General features: G+C 55.8%; 1 protein-coding gene across 5 annotated transcripts in view; it reads left to right on the top strand.

Moving 5' to 3' along the window:
* The window catches only part of FLNA (filamin A), a 107,287-nt gene that overhangs the window by 44,842 nt on the left and 39,937 nt on the right, over positions 1-22,508 (top strand). For all 5 annotated transcript variants that reach the window (XM_075578314.1, XM_075578313.1, XM_075578311.1 and 2 more), the window contains exons 3-9: positions 17,852-18,100; positions 18,457-18,554; positions 19,704-19,851; positions 19,951-20,069; positions 20,469-20,546; positions 20,732-20,894; positions 21,870-22,070. In XM_075578314.1, the coding sequence (XP_075434429.1) occupies positions 17,852-18,100; positions 18,457-18,554; positions 19,704-19,851; positions 19,951-20,069; positions 20,469-20,546; positions 20,732-20,894; positions 21,870-22,070 (1,056 nt within the window). The remainder of the gene's footprint in view (positions 1-17,851; positions 18,101-18,456; positions 18,555-19,703; positions 19,852-19,950; positions 20,070-20,468; positions 20,547-20,731; positions 20,895-21,869; positions 22,071-22,508) is intronic.

Here is a 22,508-nt window from a genome sequence, read left to right as displayed (position 1 = left end):
TCTGTTTCATGGACCAGGTTAAACGGGACGGTTCTGTTTCATGGACCAGGTTAAACAGGACGGTTCTGTTTCATGGACCAGGTTAAACCGGACGGTTCTGTGTTTCATGGACCAGGTTAAACCGGACGGTTCTGTGTTTCATGGACCAGGTTAAACAGGACGGTTCTGTGTTTCATGGACCAGGTTAAACAGGACCGTTCTGTTTCATGGACCAGGTTAAAGGGGACGGTTCTGTTTCATGGACCAGGTTAAACGGGACGGTTCTGTTTCATGGACCAGGTTAAACCGGACGGTTCTGTTTCATGGACCAGGTTAAACGGGACGGTTCTGTTTCATGGACCAGGTTAAACGGGACGGTTCTGTTTCATGGACCAGGTTAAACCGGACGGTTCTGTTTCATGGACCAGGTTAAACAGGACCGTTCTGTTTCATGGACCAGGTTAAACCGGACGGTTCTCTGTTTCATGGACCAGGTTAAACGGGACGGTTCTGTGTTTCATGGACCAGGTTAAATGGGACGGTTCTGTTTCATGGACCAGGTTAAACGGGCCGGTTCTGTTTCATGGACCAGGTTAAACAGGACGGTTCTGTTTCATGGACCAGGTTAAACAGGACGGTTCTGTTTCATGGACCAGGTTAAACGGGCCGGTTCTGTTTCATGGACCAGGTTAAACGGCCTTCACTGAAGGTCCAACATTTGATTAAATTCTGTCGGTCCCGAAAGGCTCTTGCGATGATAAGTCTGCACAAGCTATGAATTAAACCTATATAAAGTTACTGGTTTTGATGTTTCTGCTGCCTGAGCCTGTGCCGCTGACGCCCGCCTGTGCCGCTGACGCCCGCCTGTGCCGCTGACGCCCGCCTGTGCCGCTGACGCCCGCCTGTGCCTACAGTATACCATTAACCCTTTGCCTTCTGCATGACTGCTGAGCAGCCTTTCAGCTGCCTCCCAACAGGCTTCCTGACCACATGTCTTTAAACGTGTAACCCTGGGGGGCTGTTCTCCCTCTGAACACCAAACATCTTGTCCTGCCCCCTCTGTTTGGGCCTGGTTATCACCTGCCTCCGTGACCCGATCTCCGATACGCTCGCCCCAGCTCTCACTGCGTCCCATCCGTCTCTAGTACAAAACGGTTTCACAAGCGAGGGTGGAAGCGCCACACCCATTGCACGTGTCTGCTACAGGGCAGTGTCTGCTACACAGGGCAGTGTCTGCTACACAGGGCAGTGTCTGCTACACAGGGCCGTGTCTGCTACACAGGGCCGTGTCTGCTACACAGGGCCGTGTCTGCTACACAGGGCCGTGTCTGCTACACAGGGCCGTGTCTGCTACACAGGGCCGTGTCTGCTACACAGGGCCGTGTCTGCTACACAGGGCCGTGTCTGCTACACAGGGCCGTGTCTGCTACACAGGGCCGTGTCTGCTACACAGGGCCGTGTCTGCTACACAGGGCCGTGTCTGCTACACAGGGCCGTGTCTGCTACACAGGGCCGTGTCTGCTACACAGGGCCGTGTCTGCTACACAGGGCCGTGTCTGCTACACAGGGCCGTGTCTGCTACACAGGGCCGTGTCTGCTACACAGGGCCGTGTCTGCTACACAGGGCCGTGTCTGCTACACAGGGCCGTGTCTGCTACACAGGGCCGTGTCTGCTACACAGGGCCGTGTCTGCTACACAGGGCCGTGTCTGCTACACAGGGCCGTGTCTGCTACACAGGGCCGTGTCTGCTACACAGGGCCGTGTCTGCTACACAGGGCCGTGTCTGCTACACAGGGCCGTGTCTGCTACACAGGGCCGTGTCTGCTACACAGGGCCGTGTCTGCTACATGGGGAGTTATACAGCTCCTACACCTATCGGGGTGTATAGTAAGCGCTCGGTGCCGTGCGGACGCCTCCTCTCGGAACTATCATGTTACCCCTCTGTTACTCCTCTGTTACTCTGTAAACGCTCCACCTGAGATTTGCACATCTAATGCCACACGTGACTCCAGATATCTGCGCGCAGTCGATATTGGTTTAGGATGACGGGGGTGGGTACCACCCAGTTCTCAAGACCCCCCACCCCCATAGGTGAAGTTTTCAGGATACCCCTGCTTCAGCAAAGTAGTGCAGTTTTTGACTGTGCTACCTGTTGCGCTTTCTCCTCCAACACTCGTGCTTTCCTGCCCCAGAGAGCTTGCAATCTATTTCCCATTGTATGCCCTGATCTTTCCCTGTATTGTAACATCTGCTTTTATAACACTGGTGGAGGTTAAATAACCTGCATTCCATACGTGCCCAGCTGGGGGAGGGGCCTGATATTAAACTGCTTTAAACAGAAGTGCCGGAAGGTTTCAGAAGGACGGGAGCAACAAGGCTTTCTTGTAACCCATTCACTACCAATCGGCAGTGACACGTTGCAAAGCCGTCCCCGTGTGTCAGTTCCATAATGGATGTTCTGCACTGCAGGGACACGTGTGATGTGTCATTTGCCCGACTGGTCCCTAGTGATGAGGTTTAATGAGTAGGTGCTGGACATGTTCTGGGGCAAATCCTGCAGCCACGGGGTCATGTTCCCCTGTCCAGCGATGGGCACATGGAAGGAACGGGCCTCGGATGTCCTAAAAACCGCTGTCATTATACAGATACAACCTTACACACTGTCTTTCTGCCGGTCGGAGCAGTGAGACCCCCAAATGTAAGCTGAATGCTGGTTCTGATCCATGGCATAAAGGCTCGCTAATTGTGCTGTGAATCTGGGCTTCGTTTCACCAGCGATTTTCTTTTTGCAATATTTTCCGTCCCAGTCTTCATGAGCAGAATGTTTTATACGTGCTCCCACTTCATAGGTCAGCACCCTAAACTCCCAGCTGTGCAGCACCCCTTGGTAGATCCTCCCCTCACAAGGTGACCTGTTTGGGGTCTCTGGCTCCCCCCTCCTGCCCTTGCTCTGCCTCCTGTGCCAGGCTTTGCTCTCGTACACCCCAGAGACGCTTGGCAGTGATGAAAGTGCAGCAGCTGGCGAGTAATCTGCTGAGTGGACCAGTTTTATCCCAATGTCATGGCAACTGCAGTCGCTGGCAGCGTCTCTCCCTCCAGACTGGCCCCTGTGACACGTGAGTCACTGTTAGAAAGCGGGACCCCTCCCTGCCGTGTTCGGGAGTACACGGTAATAACCAGCGATGCTCGCGTCACTGCCCTGAAAGCTGCTCCTGCTGGGGATGATCACACCATGCGTGGTGCGGTTATGTTCTAACTGGCTTCCCCCATTGCTATAATTGCATATACAGTATAGCAGTCCCTGTGAGGGGCTGGTCATATGGGGGGCATCGGGGTGCTCCTCCCACCGCTGGCTTCGAGCTGCTGTTGGGGTTAAGTAAGCCAGTTTGGCTGGAGCAGACACTGCTGCCACGAGGTCCAGCTCGGATTTCTTTTCTGGGGGCTTGGCTTGCAGTTTGTTGGCTCCCTGAGTACATCTCCCGATCAGTGATTGTGTTCACTTCTTAACGCTGTCCCAGGTCTGTCGGTGTGCACGGCGCTCGCCTGACACTGGTGTAACGGCCTCTGCGGTATACGCCACTTGCAGGGAACTTTGCCAGAACTCACTCTGTGCAGACACAGGGCTGGGAAGATTCTTGGCACACGATGATCGCGGCAGGGTGTGGCTGGGGGAAGCGTTTAGCTCTGGTTTCTGCTGCTGCAGGGGACGAGGGGGAACCACACGTTCCTTTTTAGGACCCACCCTCCAATTGACTGAACAGCCATGCAGAGTATAACCTGTGTCCCCTCCCTGCACATGTGGGGCTACTGATTGTCTTCAATAGGGGAGCTCTATCTTGAGTGCTAGACAGATAACCCTGTCTCCTTGGGTATATCAAAAGCCTTTAACCCCCCTCCTCCATTTATCCCCAGCAGTCTGCCTTAATCTCCTGCCACATGGCAGCTCTTGACATCCTGTTTCAGAGCCCTGACTCTGCCCCTCAGCGCTGGCTGTAGTAGAAGGAAGCGACAGATACTGTAAGCGATCAGTTCTGCACACGCAGGAGAATAATGGGACGTGTAAATGAAGCCGGCGGTGCCAGGGAAGGGGAGACCTTCCTGCACCAAAGCTCCAAGTAGGAGTGCAGGAGTAGCCAACTCCGTCAAGGGCCAACCGGTCAGGTTAAGGATATCCCTGGTGGCTCAATCATTGACTGAGCCATAAGCTGAAGTAGGGTTATCCTTAACCTGACCTGTTTGTGGCCCTTGTGGACTGGAGTTGCCTATCCCTCCTGTACAACACTAAAGGCTTGCCCTGTTACAGTGTTCTCCTCCCTTGGGCAGAAGATGATGCTGGCTCTTGTCGTGGTGTCAGATCTTGGAGTGGGGAGGTGACATTGAGTTGGGGAAAGCAGTTTGAGCCTGGACTGCCTGCATTGTGCTCTCTTCTTGGTATATATAGATATAGATATAGATATATTGATCTGGCTAGTAGACTGATTCTCTGATTCATAAAGATCCTTTAATCTCTCCCCTGGCAATACCAGCCTTCTCTCTCTGACAATTTGCATGCAATGCTTCTACCTTGGGCCTTTGCCGCTATTCTCCAAGAAGGTGCCAAACTCGCCCTGTAGCCTGGGGTGAAGGGAGGTTGTAGCGGCTGAGTCCTGAATAGAAGCCTTTGTGTTTTCTCTGTGTGAGCTAAGCTCTGGCGTTTGTAGTGTTTGGGTTGCAGAGGGGCATGGCTGCATTTTACTGGGCAGAGCCAGCTTTAAAAACCAACTTCCCTCCGCTACAGAACTTCCAAAGATATAGTGGGCGACTTGGGCATAAGAATATTTGTGCTGCAGATTGGACTGGTTTTAATTGCTTTGCTAAGCTCTGTATTCCCCCTGACGGGCAGGATGTCCATACATTCTTACATGGCACCTACACGTTGCTCCACCAGTAATACCTGGTCTTAAACACCCAGTGGGTGCCGTGGGCTGAGATGCCCAGAGCGAATCTCTTCTCTGCTTTCAGGTCAGGAGCGGGTTATCCTGCCATGTCCTTAAACTCGAGCCCGTGTAAGTCTGTTCAGGAACACAAAGTAATTTTCCATTAGACAGTGTCCCAGGCCAATTCCTTGGTAGAAGATTCCAGGCATTGTACTGGCGGTAGCAGTGATACTGCAGCCTTTCCTTCTAACCGGGTCATCTGCAGCAGAACTGAATGACTAGGATGGAGAGCCCCAGGGGGCCTGTTGCTGCACCTTCCTGCTCTCTGCTTCCCCTCTGTTCTCCAAGACCTGCAGTGATGGGAAGAGGGTATTGGGGTGAGGGACAGACCTGCAGTGATGGGAAGGGGGTATTGGGGTGAGGGACAGACCTGCAGTGATGGGAAGAGGGTATTGGGGTGAGGGACAGACCTGCAGTGATGGGAGGAGGGTATTGGGGTGAGGGACAGACCTGCAGTGATGGGAAGAGGGTATTGGGGTGAGGGACAGACCTGCAGTGATGGGAAGAGGGTATTGGGGTGAGGGACAGACCTGCAGTGATGGGAAGAGGGTATTGGGGTGAGGGACAGACCTGCAGTGATGGGAGGAGGGTATTGGGGTGAGGGACAGACCTGCAGTGATGGGAAGAGGGTATTGGGGTGAGGGACAGACCTGCAGTGATGGGAAGAGGGTATTGGGGTGAGGGACAGACCTGCAGTGATGGGTATTGGGGTGAGGGACAGACCTGCAGTGATGGGTATTGGGGTGAGGGACAGACCTGCAGTGATGGGTATTGGGGTGAGGGACAGACCTGCAGCAGCAATGGGAAGAGGGTATTGGGGTGATGTACACATACATTTAACCCTTCAGTGCCTGACAGGCAAAGGTGGTGGTAACATTCATACCACGGCATTTTAACTTTTAGGGAAACTTTCTAACCTTCGTGGCATTCCTGTGCCAGTTAGTAGGGTCATTAAATCCATTACACATGGCGGCTACTCTGTATGAATATAATGAATATATCATAGGCGTATGTAGTACTTGGTGCTTTGCAAAAGACAATAGAGTGAATTATAATACAATAAGTACAACAAGAGATTGTAAGCTCTTTGGGGCAGGGATTTCCTTTCCTATTGTCTGATTTTTGCTGCACTTATTGTAATATTCCCTGTACTGTATTCTTTGTGAAGCGCTGAGTACACTTTTGGCGCTATCTAAATAAAGACATAAAATACAACAAACCGCATCTAACCCTGGGAGAGGCCGCCACCGCCCCCCCCCCCGGGCTGGGAGAGGCCACCGCCCCCCCCCGGGCTGGGAGAGGCCACCGCCCCCCCCCGGGCTGGGAGAGGCCACCGCCCCCCCCCGGGCTGGGAGAGGCCGCCGCCCCCCCCCCCGGGCTGGGAGAGGCCGCCGGCCCCCCGGGCTGGGAGAGGCCCCCCCCCCGGGCTGGGAGAGGCTGCCGCCCCCCCCCCCCCTGGGCTGGGAGAGGCCGCCGCCCCCCCTCCCCCGGGCTGGGAGAGGCCGCCGCCCCCCCTCCCCCGGGCTGGGAGAGGCCGCCGCCCCCCCCCCCCCCGGGCTGGGAGAGGCCGCCGCCCCCCCCCCCCCGGGCTGGGAGAGACCGCCGCCCCCCCCCCCGGGCTGGGAGAGGCCGCCGCCCCCCCCCCCCCCCCGGGCTGGGAGAGGCCGCCGCCCCCCCCCCCCCCGGGCTGGGAGAGGCCGCCGCCCCCCCCCCCCCCGGGCTGGGAGAGGCCGCCGCCCCCCCCCCCCGGGCTGGGAGAGGCCGCCGCCCCCCCCCCCGGGCTGGGAGAGGCCGCCGCCCCCCCCCCCCGGGCTGGGAGAGGCCGCCGCCCCCCCCCCCCCCCCCCCCCGGGCTGGGAGAGGCCGCCGCCCCCCCCCCCCCCCCCCCCCGGGCTGGGAGAGGCCGCCGCCCCCCCCCCCCCCCCCGGGCTGGGAGAGGCCGCCGCCCCCCCCCCCCCCCGGGCTGGGAGAGGCCGCCGCCCCCCCCCCCCCCGGGCTGGGAGAGGCCGCCGCCCACCCCCCCGGGCTGGGAGAGGCCGCCGCCCCCCCCCCCCCCCCGGGCTGGGAGAGGCCGCCGCCCCCCCCCCCACAAACATGTACACAGCAGTAATACACAGGGCAGCAGTAATACACAGGGCAACATAATGGGAGGAAGTGCTGAAGACAAAAGGCCTCTCGGCCCGGAGAGGTTGCAGTGTACACCGACGCCAGATTTAAAGGCTCATGAATATCATCGTATTGTAACAAAAGGTTGGATTCCTTCCCATTTAGGAAATCCCAGAAGCCTTTGCTGCAGTATGTTCTGCCCGAGGCCTCATTGCGCTGTACAGCCCCCCCGGTTTCGCAGGTCCTTACCTGTTTAATGCAGGTTTGTGCAGCCCCCCCGCCCCCCCGGAAGGTGCAAAGACCCCCAGGAAGGAACAGATCCCCAGGAAGGTGCAGACCCCCTGCCCCCAGGAAGGTGCAGATTGCTCAGCGGATCTCCTGCGCACGACGTCTGTTTCCGGGGGGCTGTGCGCCGTGGCGATGTGGCGTCTCCCTCACAAAGCGAGGAGTGGCGGGGGTATAATAGTGCAGAGGGGATTGAGGGTCCCAAATGTTTTCCTGCCATGTTCCCAATGATCGGAAACTCCCTGCCCCGATTATAGTGACCTGTCCCAGGATAATCCTGATCTGTACATGCTGGGGGTCCCCTCTTTTGGGGGTTACTGTGTAGACATGGTCTCCCAGAGCCCCATACAGTGTATGTATACATGGTACCCCTGTGCCTCTCCGCCGGGCATGCTGGGACCTGTTTCGTTGCCGGGTTATTTGCAGCTGTTCGCAGTCTCTCGTCACTAAATCTGAGTAAAGAGCTGCCTGCTTATTATAACATTCTCGCCTAATTCCCATATAGTGGGGTTTGTTCTGTGCACCCCCTGCTAATCTTACGACTCCGCAGACTATGGCTAACGAACCTGAGACTGATCCCACGCAGTATAGTGTCCTGAGCTTGTGGGGGAACAACGCTTAATGCCCCAAACTGCACCTCTGTGTGCAGACAGCATGGGGGTTATAGCTGTCACTGCGGGAGCTTCCAAAGTCACGTCCCACAATGCCTTGCTGTGGATGCAAATCATTATGGGCAGCAATTTTGGAAGCCCCTGCTGTGACTGCTAACCCTCCCCCTGCCCATGTGAAGGTGCAGTTTGGGGGGTTACTAATTGCTCAGTGCCCACACGGGCTCCAGAACCCACAATACTGCCTGGGAATTCACCGTTACAGATTTTTTTTTTGGGGGTGGGGGTGCACCCCTTGGAGACGCCCTGTTGGAAATCTCTGCATACAAATGTCAACTGGAAATAAACACAACCATTCTAAAGCTTGTTGCAAAGAAAGGGTGTTTATGGCGCTTGGGGTATATTCACCCAACATTACCATGAATACGGGTTCCGCGGGACGCTCGGCATTATCCCTCATCTGTCAGTAAAGTGATTTTACTTTTGGAAGGGAGTTGCAGGCCTGTGCCGGTGACTGAACCGATGTCGTGGCCTTTTACCCGCGGTGGTTTTATCTGTAACCTGGAAAACTATCTGCCAGGTACCGCTTAATTCTGTCTGAGGCAGCCGGCTGCTTCCAAAAATCCCGTCATTTAAATGGGAATTTCCGTCAGCGACCGGCACAGAAGAATAAATCGGAGAGGGCCGTTCCTGGAAGGAATGGTTGTGTAAATCGGAGAGGGCCGCTCCTGGAAGGAATGGTTGTGTAAATCGGAGAGGGCCGTTCCTGGAAGGAATGGTTGTATAAATCGGAGAGGGCCGTTCCTGGAAGGAATGGTTGTATAAATCGGAGAGGGCCGTTCCCGGAAGGAATGGTTGTATAAATCGGAGAGGGCCGTTCCTGGAAGGAATGGTTGTATAAATCGGAGAAGGCCGTTCCCGGAAGGAATGGTTGTATAAATCGGAGAAGGCCGTTCCTGGAAGGAATGGTTGTATAAATCGGAGAGGGCCGTTCCTGTGAGGAATGGTTGTATAAATCGGAGAGGGCCGTTCCTGGAAGGAATGGTTGTATAAATCGGAGAGGGCCGTTCCTGGAAGGAATGGTTGTATAAATCGGAGAGGGCCGTTCCCGGAAGGAATGGTTGTATAAATCAGAGAGGGCCGTTCCTGTGAGGAATGGTTGTATAAATCGGAGAGGGCCGTTCCTGGAAGGAATGGTTGTATAAATCGGAGAGGGCCGTTCCTGGAAGGAATGGTTGTATAAATCGGAGAGGGCCGCTCCTGGAAGGAATGGTTGTGTAAATCGGAGAGGGCCGTTCCTGTGAGGAATGGTTGTATAAATCGGAGAGGGCCGTTCCTGGAAGGAATGGTTGTATAAATCGGAGAGGGCCGTTCCTGGAAGGAATGGTTGTATAAATCGGAGAGGGCCGTTCCTGGAAGGAATGGTTGTATAAATCGGAGAGGGCCGTTCCCGGAAGGAATGGTTGTATAAATCGGAGAGGGCCGTTCCCGGAAGGAATGGTTGTATAAATCGGAGAGGGCCGTTCCTGGAAGGAATGGTTGTATAAATCGGAGAGGGCCGTTCCTGGAAGGAATGGTTGTATAAATCGGAGAGGGCCGTTCCTGGAAGGAATGGTTGTATAAATCGGAGAGGGCCGTTCCTGTGAGGAATGGTTGTATAAATCGGAGAGGGCCGTTCCTGTGAGGAATGGTTGTATAAATCGGAGAGGGCCGTTCCTGTAAGGAATGGTTGTATAAATCGGAGAGGGCCGTTCCTGGAAGGAATGGTTGTATAAATCGGAGAGGGCCGTTCCTGGAAGGAATGGTTGTGCGGTGATGTAGCTTAGTTCAATGTGACTCCAAGATGATTTAAATTGGAGAAGTTTCACTTGGTGTGTAAGTGGTACCTCCTCATATCCTGACTCACTGAAGTCTCGTGGCCTTGAACAGAGGTGCTGGCACGAAGGCCCAGCGTGGTGCGTGGCAGGCTGGCACTGCCCAGTAACGTGCCATGGGGTGAGGGCCGCCACTTCTTTATTTTCACCAGGAAATAATGCATTGAAAGTTACCTCTTGTTTCACGTATGTCCTGGGCACAGTTAGGTTGACAAATACATAGTTGCATTAAGGGAGCAGGGTACACATTATATACAAGACATTGCGTGCACAGGTAAAGATAATATATATTATAGGCGTATGTAACAGTTACAGGTAATATATATTATAGGCGTATGTAACAGTTACAGATAATATATATTATAGGCGTATGTAACAGTTACAGATAATATATATTATAGGCGTATGTAACAGTTACAGACCAGATTAAACTGTGAGACAGCTTTAGTTCTGAAAGAACTTAGACTGGTGGCGGCTGTGAGAGTCTCCGGTAGACTGTTCTAGTTTTGGGGTGCACGGTAAGAGGAGGAGGAGCGGCCGGATACTTTGCTGAATCTTGGGAACATGAACAGTCTTTTTGTGGTAGGGGCGAGGAGATTGTTCAGGTAGACGGGTAGCTTGCCCAGAAAGTATTTGAAGACAAAGCTGAACTTTAATGATTGTAGGAGCACTTTATTACTTTGCACATTCACTTGTGGGGTCGGACATCTTGCTTCTCTGTATCCCGCAGTATGTGATATAAAAGCAGCCTGCTCTGTTTTCGGCGGGCCTGCTACTTTAAGGCCCTTGTTCTGGAAGTGACCAAAAAATACTCCTCTCCCCCCCCCCCCCCCCTCCCAGCTCCATCCCCCAAACTCTGGGGGGGGGGGGGGGAGATCCCTGGCAGGCGCAGTCTCCTTGTGCTTGCCATATAAGGCCAAAAAATGTTGGAAAGTGCCGTGATTAGCGGAGCCTCGTGCTGACCGTGGAAGTGGGGGAGGGAGGTCTCCGCCTCAGACCCTGACTCAGTCTTTTCTTTCTTTCTTTTTTTGTTTTACCACGTTTAACACATTCAGTGCTGGTACGGCTGTACACAAGCTGTCTATCCGCAGAGGATAACCCTGTGCGGGATCTGCTGGGACTGTCGCGTGTACAATAACACGCCCGTCTCCATGGTTGTGCTAATAATCTTCAGGCAAATTGTATTGGAGACGAGGGTGTGCCGCGTAAAAATAACGTGGATATTCCAGCGTCGTCTCCGCCTGAAATCCCTTATTTGACGGGTCTGGCAGTTAACACTTCGGCTGCTGTGGGGGCATTGCAGGCCTCTAACGGCCAAAGGGGCAAGTTCTCGCTGCATTCATGGTCTAGCATCGTCTCTACCTCCATTTCTTCCTGCAGCTCCATTATCATTGCATCTGCCTGACTCCTGTTGCATGGGATACCCAGAATCCTTTGCAATGGTCTGGTCAAGCAATTTGCAGCGTTTTCTGGTTGATGTAAAGTCGAACTGCAGCTTTGCTGTAAACCAGCAAATGCTCCGAATCTTCACTGCCCCAAGTTTTATGCATTAAATGTGTACTTTGGCCACACCCAAAAATGAACGCCTCTGTATAGTGGTGCTAACCACCCAATTTGCCACAACCCACGGTAGTGACGGGCTGCAAGAAAACAACAACTTTTCTCTGTTCTGCAGTGGGGAAGGTGGCGCTGCTACCAGCGCGCCCTCCCCTTACTTAGACTGAGAGGCGCAGTAGGCATATTTTAAAGCAGGCCTGCACAACTCCAGTCCTCCAGGGCCGCAAACAGGCCAGGTTTTTAGGATATCCCTACTTAAGCACAGCTGGCTTAATTGGTGGCTCAGTATGACTGAGCCACTAATTGAGCTAGCTGTGCTTAAGTAGGGATATCCTGAAAACCTGGCCTGTTTGCGGCCCTCGGACTGGAGTTGTCCAGGCCTGTTTTAAAGGCTGGGAATGACTTGTAGGTACGGTCCCAAACGTCTGCCATTACTGTGTATAGTGACCACTGCAGTATACAGTGACACTAGTGGGAGGAGCCTGTGACCCGTCTCCGGGGGGGAGTAGGAGAGGAGATGTTTTGGGGCCAAATCCAAGCTTTGAGCATCAGGAAAATGTGTAATTCAGCAGCAAAGCCCATATACGGGAAAACTTCGCTGCATTGACTCACGAGTCAGACATTTCAAATACTTCCTTCTGCCTGCCCCTTCCCACCCCCAGTCACCGGCGCCCCTCTCACCAACCCCCTCTGCAACATGTTTGTGGCCCCTAAGCATTATGGGGGGTGGGGGGGGTACATTCCTCACATGCCTCGTGGGATGAAGTTTCCAAAATATGTGGCTACTGTTTGTGGTGATGGTTAAAGATGGCTGCCGTTTTCATGTGTCTCAGATTCCCTCGCACATGTAACTGTATATATCCGCCCTCGCACGTGTAACTGTATATATCCGTCCTCGCACGTGTAACTGTATATATCCGCCCTCGCACGTGTAACTGTATATATCCGCCCTCGCACGTGTAACTGTATATATCCGCCCTCGCACGTGTAACTGTATATATCCGCCCTCGCACGTGTAACTGTATATATCCGCCCTCGCACGTGTAACTGTATATATCCGCCCTCGCACGTGTAACTGTATATATCCGCCCTCGCACGTGTAACTGTATATATCCGCCCTCGCACGTGTAACTGTATTTATCCGCCCTCGCACGTGTAACTGTATATATCCGCCCTCGCACGTGTAACTGTATATATCCGCCCTCGCACGTGTAACTGTATATACCCGCCCTCGCCCGTGTAACTGTATATATCCGCCCCGCTATCGGTGCTGGGATTCAGCCTTATTTTGCCTGTCTCCCGGATGCAGGAAAATAAAATCCAACATCCGACTAACGGGGAACCCGAACCCGTTCCGTGTGACTCGGAAATCTCTCAGCGGGTTTTATGGATGGATAAGTAGCCCGTGGCCCCTCTCTCCCAGCAAGCTTATGGCCTCTCCTCCTCGGTGGTAGATTGCATCAGTCGCAAGGGGCAAACATTGGCTTCTATACCATGGGGGCCACAACCCCAAGGCTGCTGTGAATGCCACAGGCCCACTTCAGAGGCTGTCACCGTCCTTACCCAGCTGGGAGTAATTGGTAACTTCTGCTCTCGAGTCCTGTTGTGCGAGTTGTTCCCTTTGAGGTCTGCTTGGCGCAGTATACACAGTCTCGTGGGTGTAACATTCTGTATTCATGCGGCAGATGTTTTGAACATGGCGCGGTGACACGACGGTGTCCGTGGGTGGGTAAAGCCCTGTGCGTGTGCTCGCGTGCAGTGCGCTGGCTTCGCATCGCCTCCCAGATGGCAGCACAATGTTGGCATCGTGTTCAAGTGAAGGACTTTGTAATTCTATGCAAATGTATTTGTGTGATTTAAGCGCAGAGCGGAATAAATGGTGTGAGCCAGTCTGCTCTGTATCGCGCCCTCGCTCGGGGGCCAGTCTGCTCTGTATCGCGCCCCCTCGCTCGGGGGCCAGTCTGCTCTGTATCGCGCCCCCTCGCTCGGGGGCCAGTCTGCTCTGTATCGCGCCCTCGCTCGGGGGCCAGTCTGCTCTGTATCGCGCCCTCGCTCGGGGGCCAGTCTGCTCTGTATCGCGCGCCCTCGCTCGGGGGCCAGTCTGCTCTGTATCGCGCCCCCTCGCTCGGGGGCCAGTCTGCTCTGTATCGCGCCCCCTCGCTCGGGGGCCAGTCTGCTCTGTATCGCGCCCTCGCTCGGGGGCCAGTCTGCTCTGTATCGCGCCCTCGCTCGGGGGCCAGTCTGCTCTGTATCGCGCCCTCGCTCGGGGGCCAGTCTGCTCTGTATCGCACGCTCGCTCGGGGGCCAGTCTGCTCTGTATCGCCCCCTCGCTCGGGGGCCAGTCTGCTCTGTATCGCACGCTCGCTCGGGGGCCAGTCTGCTCTGTATCGCGCCCTCGCTCGGGGGCCAGTCTGCTCTGTATCGCGCCCCCTCGCTCGGGGGCCAGTCTGCTCTGTATCGCGCCCTCGCTCGGGGGCCAGTCTGCTCTGTATCGCGCCCTCGCTCGGGGGCCAGTCTGCTCTGTATCGCACGCTCGCTCGGGGGCCAGTCTGCTCTGTATCGCCCCCTCGCTCGGGGGCCAGTCTGCTCTGTATCGCACGCTCGCTCGGGGGCCAGTCTGCTCTGTATCGCGCCCTCGCTCGGGGGCCAGTCTGCTCTGTATCGCGCCCCCTCGCTCGGGGGCCAGTCTGCTCTGTATCGCGCCCTCGCTCGGGGGCCAGTCTGCTCTGTATCGCGCCCTCGCTCGGGGGCCAGTCTGCTCTGTATCGCGCCCTCGCTCGGGGGCCAGTCTGCTCTGTATCGCGCCCTCGCTCGGGGGCCAGTCTGCTCTGTATCGCGCCCTCGCTCGGGGGCCAGTCTGCTCTGTATCGCGCCCCCTCGCTCGGGGGCCAGTCTGCTCTGTATCGCGCCCCCTCGCTCGGGGGCCAGTCTGCTCTGTATCGCGCCCCCTCGCTCGGGGGCCAGTCTGCTCTGTATCGCGCCCTCGCTCGGGAGCCAGTCTGCTCTGTATTGCCCCCTCGCTCGGGAGCCAGTCTGCTCTGTATCGCGCGCTCGCTCGGGGGCCAGTCTGCTCTGTATCGCGCGCTCGCTCGGGGGCCAGTCTGCTCTGTATCGCGCCCCCTCGCTCGGGAGCCAGTCTGCTCTGTATCGCCCCCTCGCTCGGGGGCCAGTCTGCTCTGTATCGCGCCCTCGCTCGGGGGCCAGTCTGCTCTGTATCGCGCCCCCTCGCTCGGGAGCCAGTCTGCTCTGTATCGCGCCCTCGCTCGGGGGCCAGTCTGCTCTGTATCGCGCCCTCGCTCGGGGGCCAGTCTGCTCTGTATCGCGCCCCCTCGCTCGGGGGCCAGTCTGCTCTGTATCGCCCCCTCGCTCGGGGGCCAGTCTGCTCTGTATCGCGCGCTCGCTCGGGAGCCAGTCTGCTCTGTATCGCCCCCTCGCTCGGGGGCCAGTCTGCTCTGTATCGCGCCCCCTCGCTCGGGAGCCGGTCTGCTCTGTATCGCGCCCCCTCGCTCGGGAGCCGGTCTGCTCTGTATCGCGCCCCCTCGCTCGGGATCCGGTCTGCTCTGTATCGCGCCCCCTCGCTCGGGAGCCGGTCTGCTCTGTATCGCGCCCTCGCTCGGGAGCCAGTCTGCTCTGTATCGCGCCCCCTCGCTCGGGAGCCAGTCTGCTCTGTATCGCGCGCTCGGGGGCCAGTCTGCTCTGTATCGCGCCCCCTCGCTCGGGGGCCAGTCTGCTCTGTATCGCGCTCCCTCGCTCGGGGGCCAGTCTGCTCTGTATCGCGCCCTCGCTCGGGGGCCAGTCTGCTCTGTATCGCGCCCTCGCTCGGGGGCCAGTCTGCTCTGTATCGCGTCCTCGCTCGGGAGCCAGTCTGCTCTGTATCGCGCGCTCGGGGGCCAGTCTGCTCTGTATCGCGCCCCCTCGTTCGGGGGCCAGTCTGCTCTGTATCGCGCCCCCTCGTTCGGGGGCCAGTCTGCTCTGTATCGCCCCCTCGCTCGGGAGCCAGTCTGCTCTGTATCGCGCCCCCTCGCTCGGGAGCCAGTCTGCTCTGTATCGCGCCCTCGCTCGGGGGCCAGTCTGCTCTGTATCGCGCCCTCGCTCGGGAGCCAGTCTGCTCTGTATCGCGCCCCCTCGCTCGGGAGCCAGTCTGCTCTGTATCGCGCCCCCTCGCTCGGGAGCCAGTCTGCTCTGTATCGCACGCTCGCTCGGGGGCCAGTCTGCTCTGTATCGCGCGCCCTCGCTCGGGAGCCAGTCTGCTCTGTATCGCGCCCTCGCTCGGGGGCCAGTCTGCTCTGTATCGCGCCCTCGCTCGGGAGCCAGTCTGCTCTGTATCGCGCCCCCTCGCTCGGGGGACAGTCTGCTCTGTATCACGCCCTCGCTCGGGAGCCAGTCTGCTCTGTATCGCGCCCTCGCTCGGGAGCCAGTCTGCTCTGTATCGCGCCCTCGCTCGGGGGCCAGTCTGCTCTGTATCGCCCCCTCGCTCGGGAGCCAGTCTGCTCTGTATCGCGCCCCCTCGCTCGGGGGCCAGTCTGCTCTGTATCGCGCCCTCGCTCGGGGGCCAGTCTGCTCTGTATCGCGCCCTCGCTCGGGAGCCAGTCTGCTCTGTATCGCGCCCTCGCTCGGGAGCCAGTCTGCTCTGTATCGCGCCCTCGCTCGGGGGCCAGTCTGCTCTGTATCGCGCCCCCTCGCTCGGGGGCCAGTCTGCTCTGTATCGCACCCTCGCTCGGGGGCCAGTCTGCTCTGTATCGCACCCTCGCTCGGGGGCCAGTCTGCTCTGTATCGCACCCTCGCTCGGGGGCCAGTCTGCTCTGTATCGCGCGCTCGCTCGGGGGCCAGTCTGCTCTGTATCGCCCCCTCGCTCGGGGGCCAGTCTGCTCTGTATCGCGCCCTCGCTCGGGGGCCAGTCTGCTCTGTATCGCGCCCTCGCTCGGGAGCCAGTCTGCTCTGTATCGCGCCCCCTCGCTCGGGGGCCAGTCTGCTCTGTATCGCGCCCTCGCTCGGGAGCCAGTCTGCTCTGTATCGCGCCCTCGCTCGGGAGCCAGTCTGCTCTGTATCGCGCCCTCGCTCGTAGAACAGGTCCATTCACTTCTGCGTAACGTTTGGGTGGTGGGGTCCTTGGATAACCCACCCGGGATCCGACCTTTAGTATCGGGGTGTCACTGGGCGGGAACTCTAACCAGTGGAGATGGGTTTCAAATGATTAACTAGCAATATTTGAAAGCAAAAAACACAACAAATTTACGTTTTGGGGTAAAATTGTCTGTTCTTTTCGGAGAACTGATTACTAGAAATGAAGCTCCCTTAATCTGTGTGTGAGGGGCCGGTGCTTTGCGTTCAGGCGCTGGGGCAGCCCACTCCCTGCGGTGTGACGCTGCGCTAGCCCACTCCCTGCGGTGTGACGTTGCAGTGCGCTGCGGCAGCCCACTCCCTGCGGTGTGACGTTGCAGTGCGCTGCGGCAGCCCACTCCCTGCGGTGTGACGTTGCAGTGCGCTGCGGCAGCCCACTCCCTGCGGTGTGACGTTGCAGTGCGCTGCGGCAGCCCACTCCCTGCGGTGTGACGTTGCAGGCGCTGTGGCAGCCCACTCCCTGCGGTGTGACGTTGCAGGCGCTGTGGCAGCCCACTCCCTGCGGTGTGACGTTGCAGGCGCTGTGGCAGCCCACTCCCTGCGGTGTGACGTTGCAGTGCGCTGCAGGCGCTGCGGCAGCCCACTCCCTGCGGTGTGACGCTGCAGGCGCTGCGGCAGTCCACTCCCTGCGGTGTAACATTGCAGGCGCTGCGGCAGCCCACTCCCTGCGGTGTGACGTTGCAGTGCGCTGCAGGCGCTAGGGCAGCCCACTCCCTGCAGTGTGACGCTGCAGGCCACACGCATGGAGTGTCCTGCAGGGTATTTATCCTCCCTGGGACATGTTACCCAGGCAGACTTGCTGTCTCTCCGCTCCGTGTGCAGCCTTGGGTAAGCGCTGGTGTTATGTCTAGTTCTGTAACCGTGACTGAGGATCCGCACTACAACGCTCCCGCAAACACCGTCCCCTAACACTAAGCCAGGGCTGCTCAAGCCCCCGCCCTGCCAAAAGGTCAGGTTTTTAGGATATCCCAGCTTCAGCACAGGTGGCTCAGTCCAAAGTCTGAGCCACCTGTGCTGAAGCAGGGGCTGATTGAGCCACCAGGACTGAAGTGATCCTGACCTGTGGGGGGCTTGAGGCCTGGAGTTGAGACCCCTGCTGTAGACTACGTACCCATTAACCCATTTGGTGCTGTAGGGCCCTACAGTACAAGGTTTTATAATGTGGGTGGCGGACCTCTCGTGCCCCACGTGTGTGGCATTACAATCTGGTAATTGTGCAGACCCGCACTCTCCCCCCTCTGCCCGGCTCTGGTTTAATGCTAGTGTTGGTTTCCTGCTAGGTGGGCCTGGGCTGATCACCCAAGCCGTGTGAGGCCTAGTCAACATGTTGGGTCTTGTCTTGCAGACAGCAAAGCCATTGTGGATGGCAACCTCAAGCTCATCTTGGGCCTCATCTGGACCCTCATTCTGCACTATTCCATCTCCATGCCCATGTGGGATGAAGAGGAGGACGAAGAGGTCAAGAAGCAGACACCAAAGCAGAGGCTCCTGGGATGGATCCAGAACAAGCTGCCCCAGCTTCCCGTCACAAACTTCAGCAGAGATTGGCAGAGCGGCCGGGCTCTGGGTGCCCTGGTGGATAGCTGTGCTCCAGGTGAGTTACAATCTACCACAACTCTCTGCTCTACCGTGTCCTATTGGTTAAAGAGTCTGTAGGATGCAGGGCACAACCGAATGCAAAGCGCTTGTATTGAAACCATCCCAGACCACTTGGTGTATACACCAACTCCGCCGGTTTAGGAGATGGGGGCAGAACTGCCTACAATTGGGAGTAAAGTGACTGGGAGAAAACGAATGGGGAGATTTTAGGGGATTTGTGAATTGAGGCCGTTAACACCTTTACAGCCAAAAGGGGCCAAGAGCACGTTGGCAATGCCGTGTAATAGTGGGGTATGTACCTGCGTTGTCTTGTGGTCGCCAGGCCTGACAATGCTGCTGTTTCCCTCGCAGGTCTCTGTCCTGATTGGGACTCCTGGGACTCCAGCAAACCTGTGGATAATGCACGCGAGGCCATGCAGCAGGCAGACGACTGGCTGGGAATCCCTCAGGTGGGTGTCTGCAGAAGGCCTTCTCCTTATCTCCATGCGCTCCACGGAGGTCAGAGCATTTGCTGTTGACTACACCTTGCTATACACATTCCATTGCAATCCCTTCATGGGAGCTTGCGTGTCACCTGGGGGGTGTTCTTGCTGTTCTTGCCGTTCTCTGAAGACTATCCATGCATGGTGACCTCGGATGGTGCAGGATCTAGCACAAGACATCAGGAAAGATTCCAGGACCTTATGTGCAGTTTAGGGTCTGTAAGAGATTTGATAAATTGTCACAAATGGTTTCAACAAAGTACAGTAGAGAGGTCCTATAACACGGTCATTCCCTGCCGCTGTAGGGTGGCAGGATAAGGAGGACTGTCTGGAACTACTTGACAAAGGTTGGTGGATACATAGAAAGGCCTCCCAACAGAGGTGGCAGGGGATAATACAGCCAGGGAATTCAAACAGGCTTGGGATGGACATAAGACTGAATACAAAAGGGTCAAGGATCAAATGGGGTCTGAGCTATTGCAGCTGCTGGGAAAATGGGCAAATCTGCTGTCAGTCTTTGGTAATGATGGCTTCCTGCGTTGCATTCTGGGTCTCTTGTCCATGTGTCTCATTCAGAAAAGGGAGTAGAACATGGAACGGTTTGCTTCCCCCATCCCAAACCTCATGGGAATGCCACGTGTGTGGGCACAAGTCACACTGGTTTAACCACTTTCTGTGGCCACAGGAATTGGGTGTGAGACCCATCTGGTGACCTTGGGAGAATTGATTCTCCGGCTTTACAATGACCGTAACTCTTGGGTCCAGATAAGTGTTTCCTATAGTGTGGAGAGGTCCGAACCGGATAGCGGTACTTTCACCACACTGTATGGTGCTGGTAGCCATTGAGCAACATTTCGGGGAACTTCCTGTTCTCCTTCCCATGGGTGTTCTGGATACATTGTCTACACACTGTCCTCATGTGCCAGGGTTTCCTTCACACTGATGGCTTCACACCTATTTCTGAAGGGTGAGGTGGTCTCACTCCATTCTGCAACCACTTTATCCAATGTCCGTTCTGAGGATAATGTCCCCCTCATGGACTATAAAAAACAAAAAGAAACCCATAATGGGTCAGGCTATGCTTTCACTTGGGTTTAACGTGACCTTGTCTAACAGGTGATTACCCCTGAAGAGATTGTGGATCCCAACGTGGATGAGCATTCTGTCATGACTTACCTGTCCCAGTTCCCAAAAGCCAAGCTGAAGCCTGGGGCCCCCCTCAGGCCCAAACTGAACCCCAAGAAGGCACGGGCTTATGGACCAGGTGAGCGAGCTGTTTCACTGGAGATGGTTTGTCTGGATACTCTTGAAAGGAGACTTTTGGACACTTGTCGGCTCCATGAAACTGTTTTCTTTCTCACAGGCATTGAACCAACTGGTAACATGGTGAAGAAGCGTGCCGAATTCACAGTGGAAACAATCAGCGCTGGACAGGGGGAGGTCCTGGTATACGTGGAAGACCCTGCCGGGCACAGAGAAGAGGTAATTGCCAGAGTCCTTTTTATAACTGTCTGCTATCTTCTACTGTCTCCTGCACCGCCACAGGGTCCCGCTGTGCCATATACATGGGACGTTGCAGCTGTTGGTAATCACTGTACATTTGGTGGAACACCCCTTACTAGCCGAGCATGGGTGGGTTTTCTAGATTGTAGTACAGATCTTTCATAAGTTCACAGGTGTAAATACACTGACCTGTTGGGCTTGGAAAGCTCTGTGCGGTAGGAACTCGTGTTGGTCCATTAAAGGTAATCCTTGTATACAGCAAACTCCAAGGTTCCCCCAATGAGTGGTTGGTTGTGGCCCAGTGTTGTATAGAAAGTACCGTGTTATAGAAAATCTTTGTGCTGCAGAGTCTCTAAACCTGCCCCACTTTTTCTCCAGGCCAAGGTGACTGCGAACAACGACAAGAACAGAACCTTCTCTGTCTACTACATTCCAAAAGTGACCGGGATGCACAAGGTGAGGTGTGCGGTCACCATTGGGGGGTTTGGTATGGAGAGCTGCTCTAAACAACGTTACACGCCTGTCCAGCAGCGATGGGATTGGGCACACGTGGCACATGTGTTTGGATGGTGGTTGGCACCTCCGTTTTTAATATAAAGGCAGCTGGCGTGCTCACTGCGTGATTCTCTCCTCACGGGCAGGTGACCGTCCTGTTTGCTGGTCAGCACATCGCAAAAAGCCCGTTCGAGGTGAATGTGGACAAATCTCACGGTGATGCCAGCAAGGTGACCGCCCAGGGTCCCGGCCTGGAGCCCAGCGGCAACATTGCAAACAAGCCCACCTACTTTGAGATCTTCACCGCAGGTGAGAAGGGGACCGCTGAGCCCAACAAAGGGATGTGTGGGGGAGAGGAAGAGCCTTGATGATAAGTTGGGCGCTGTTTAACGTTTTTAATATTTCCTGAGAGCGGGCGCTTTACAAATTGGTCAACCTAATCCCCCCCCATCTCCCCACCCTCCCGGTTTACGTCCTACAGTAAACAAATTCCATGTAGCAACAAACAGGACTGGTGTCTGAATATGCGCAAACCGCACGGCAATATTATATGTAGGGTACAGAAACGAGCACTGCGTTTCGGGGGGACACAGCGTCACTTTGTCCGGAGCACAAATGACCCACAACCTCCTTTATATACATCTACTTAACAAATGCCAAAGTGTGTTTACGCACACACTACATAAAGTGCCAAAGTGTGTTTACGCACACACTACATAAAGTTTATCAATAAAGCGCGTTATACTACACGCCCTGATACATCCATATTAAGACATAACCTCTCCCGGGTGGGTTCACCTTGGCTCCTTTCCTATATCTCTAGGTAGCTATATACATAGCACTAGATCCGAATATCTATTAGGGATCTCCCTATTACTATCTACCCACCTAGCCATAGCTGGGTTACCAAGATAGTCACGTGCTGTTGAATCATACTATTTAATTTTATTTTAACCCCCCTTTTTTTATTCATTGTTAACTTATAAAGTATTTTAACATTACAATTATACATCGAGTCGAGACAGAGTGCTTGAAGACTGGGTTCCTTTTCTCCTGTATACAATTACGTCCCCATCCGGTCACAACGTGGTTCATTTAATACTCGAGCTGTGCGGGTTTTTTCTTTACGTGTAGCATAACAAATGAAACGCCGGATATAGAGCAAAAGGGATTACATGACACACACCTCCTGACAGGAACCCAGTGCTGGGATTAACCCATTGTAGCTCCTACGGTAACATGGTTACCCTGGTCACCCCTTCACCTTCCTCGTGCTCCCTGCAGGTGCTGGGGTTGGAGAGGTTGACGTGACTATCCAGGACCCCAACGGAAGGAAGGACACTGTGGACGTTCAGGTGGAGGATAAAGGCAGCAGCACGTACCGCTGCACTTACAAACCCACCATGGAGGGCGTCTATACCATCTACATCACCTTCGCCACCGCGCAGATCCCAAAGAGTCCCTACACGGTCACCATCGGGCAAGGTGTGGTTCTGTCCCGCCGGCGCTGGGCACCGGACAGGCGCCGGTTACAATAAGCTGCTGCCGCTCCCATTCTGGGCCATTGTACAAATGCTGCTTCATGACGGGGTGGCTGCACCTTATTGAGCTCGGCGCCGGTGCTGCCGCTTTACCTCACAGGTCACTATGGCAGTGAAAGTGTTAAAATATAAGTGTTCTTGTACAAGCCAGTCTGGTTACCAGAGCTTGTCGCTGACCACCTGGCTCTGAATCCTTCCGGCCATCTCTCGGAGGCTCTGTGCGTCTCGGTATGAGGCGGGGCACCGTTACTTCTCCTGTCCTTTCCCCTGAAACCTTTCTCTCGCTTTATATGGTTCTTGCATTTCCCTCTTCTTCCTGTCCCTGTCTCTCCCTCTCTCCCTCATGCCTCAGCTTGTGGAAGGCTGTCGGCTGGCTGGACTT

The sequence above is a fragment of the Ascaphus truei genome, chromosome 21 (assembly GCF_040206685.1).
Source record: "Ascaphus truei isolate aAscTru1 chromosome 21, aAscTru1.hap1, whole genome shotgun sequence".
Taxonomy (NCBI): Eukaryota; Metazoa; Chordata; class Amphibia; order Anura; family Ascaphidae; genus Ascaphus; species Ascaphus truei.
Note: the sequence above shows the minus strand (reverse complement) of the source record. Positions and strands in the feature narration are given on the sequence as shown.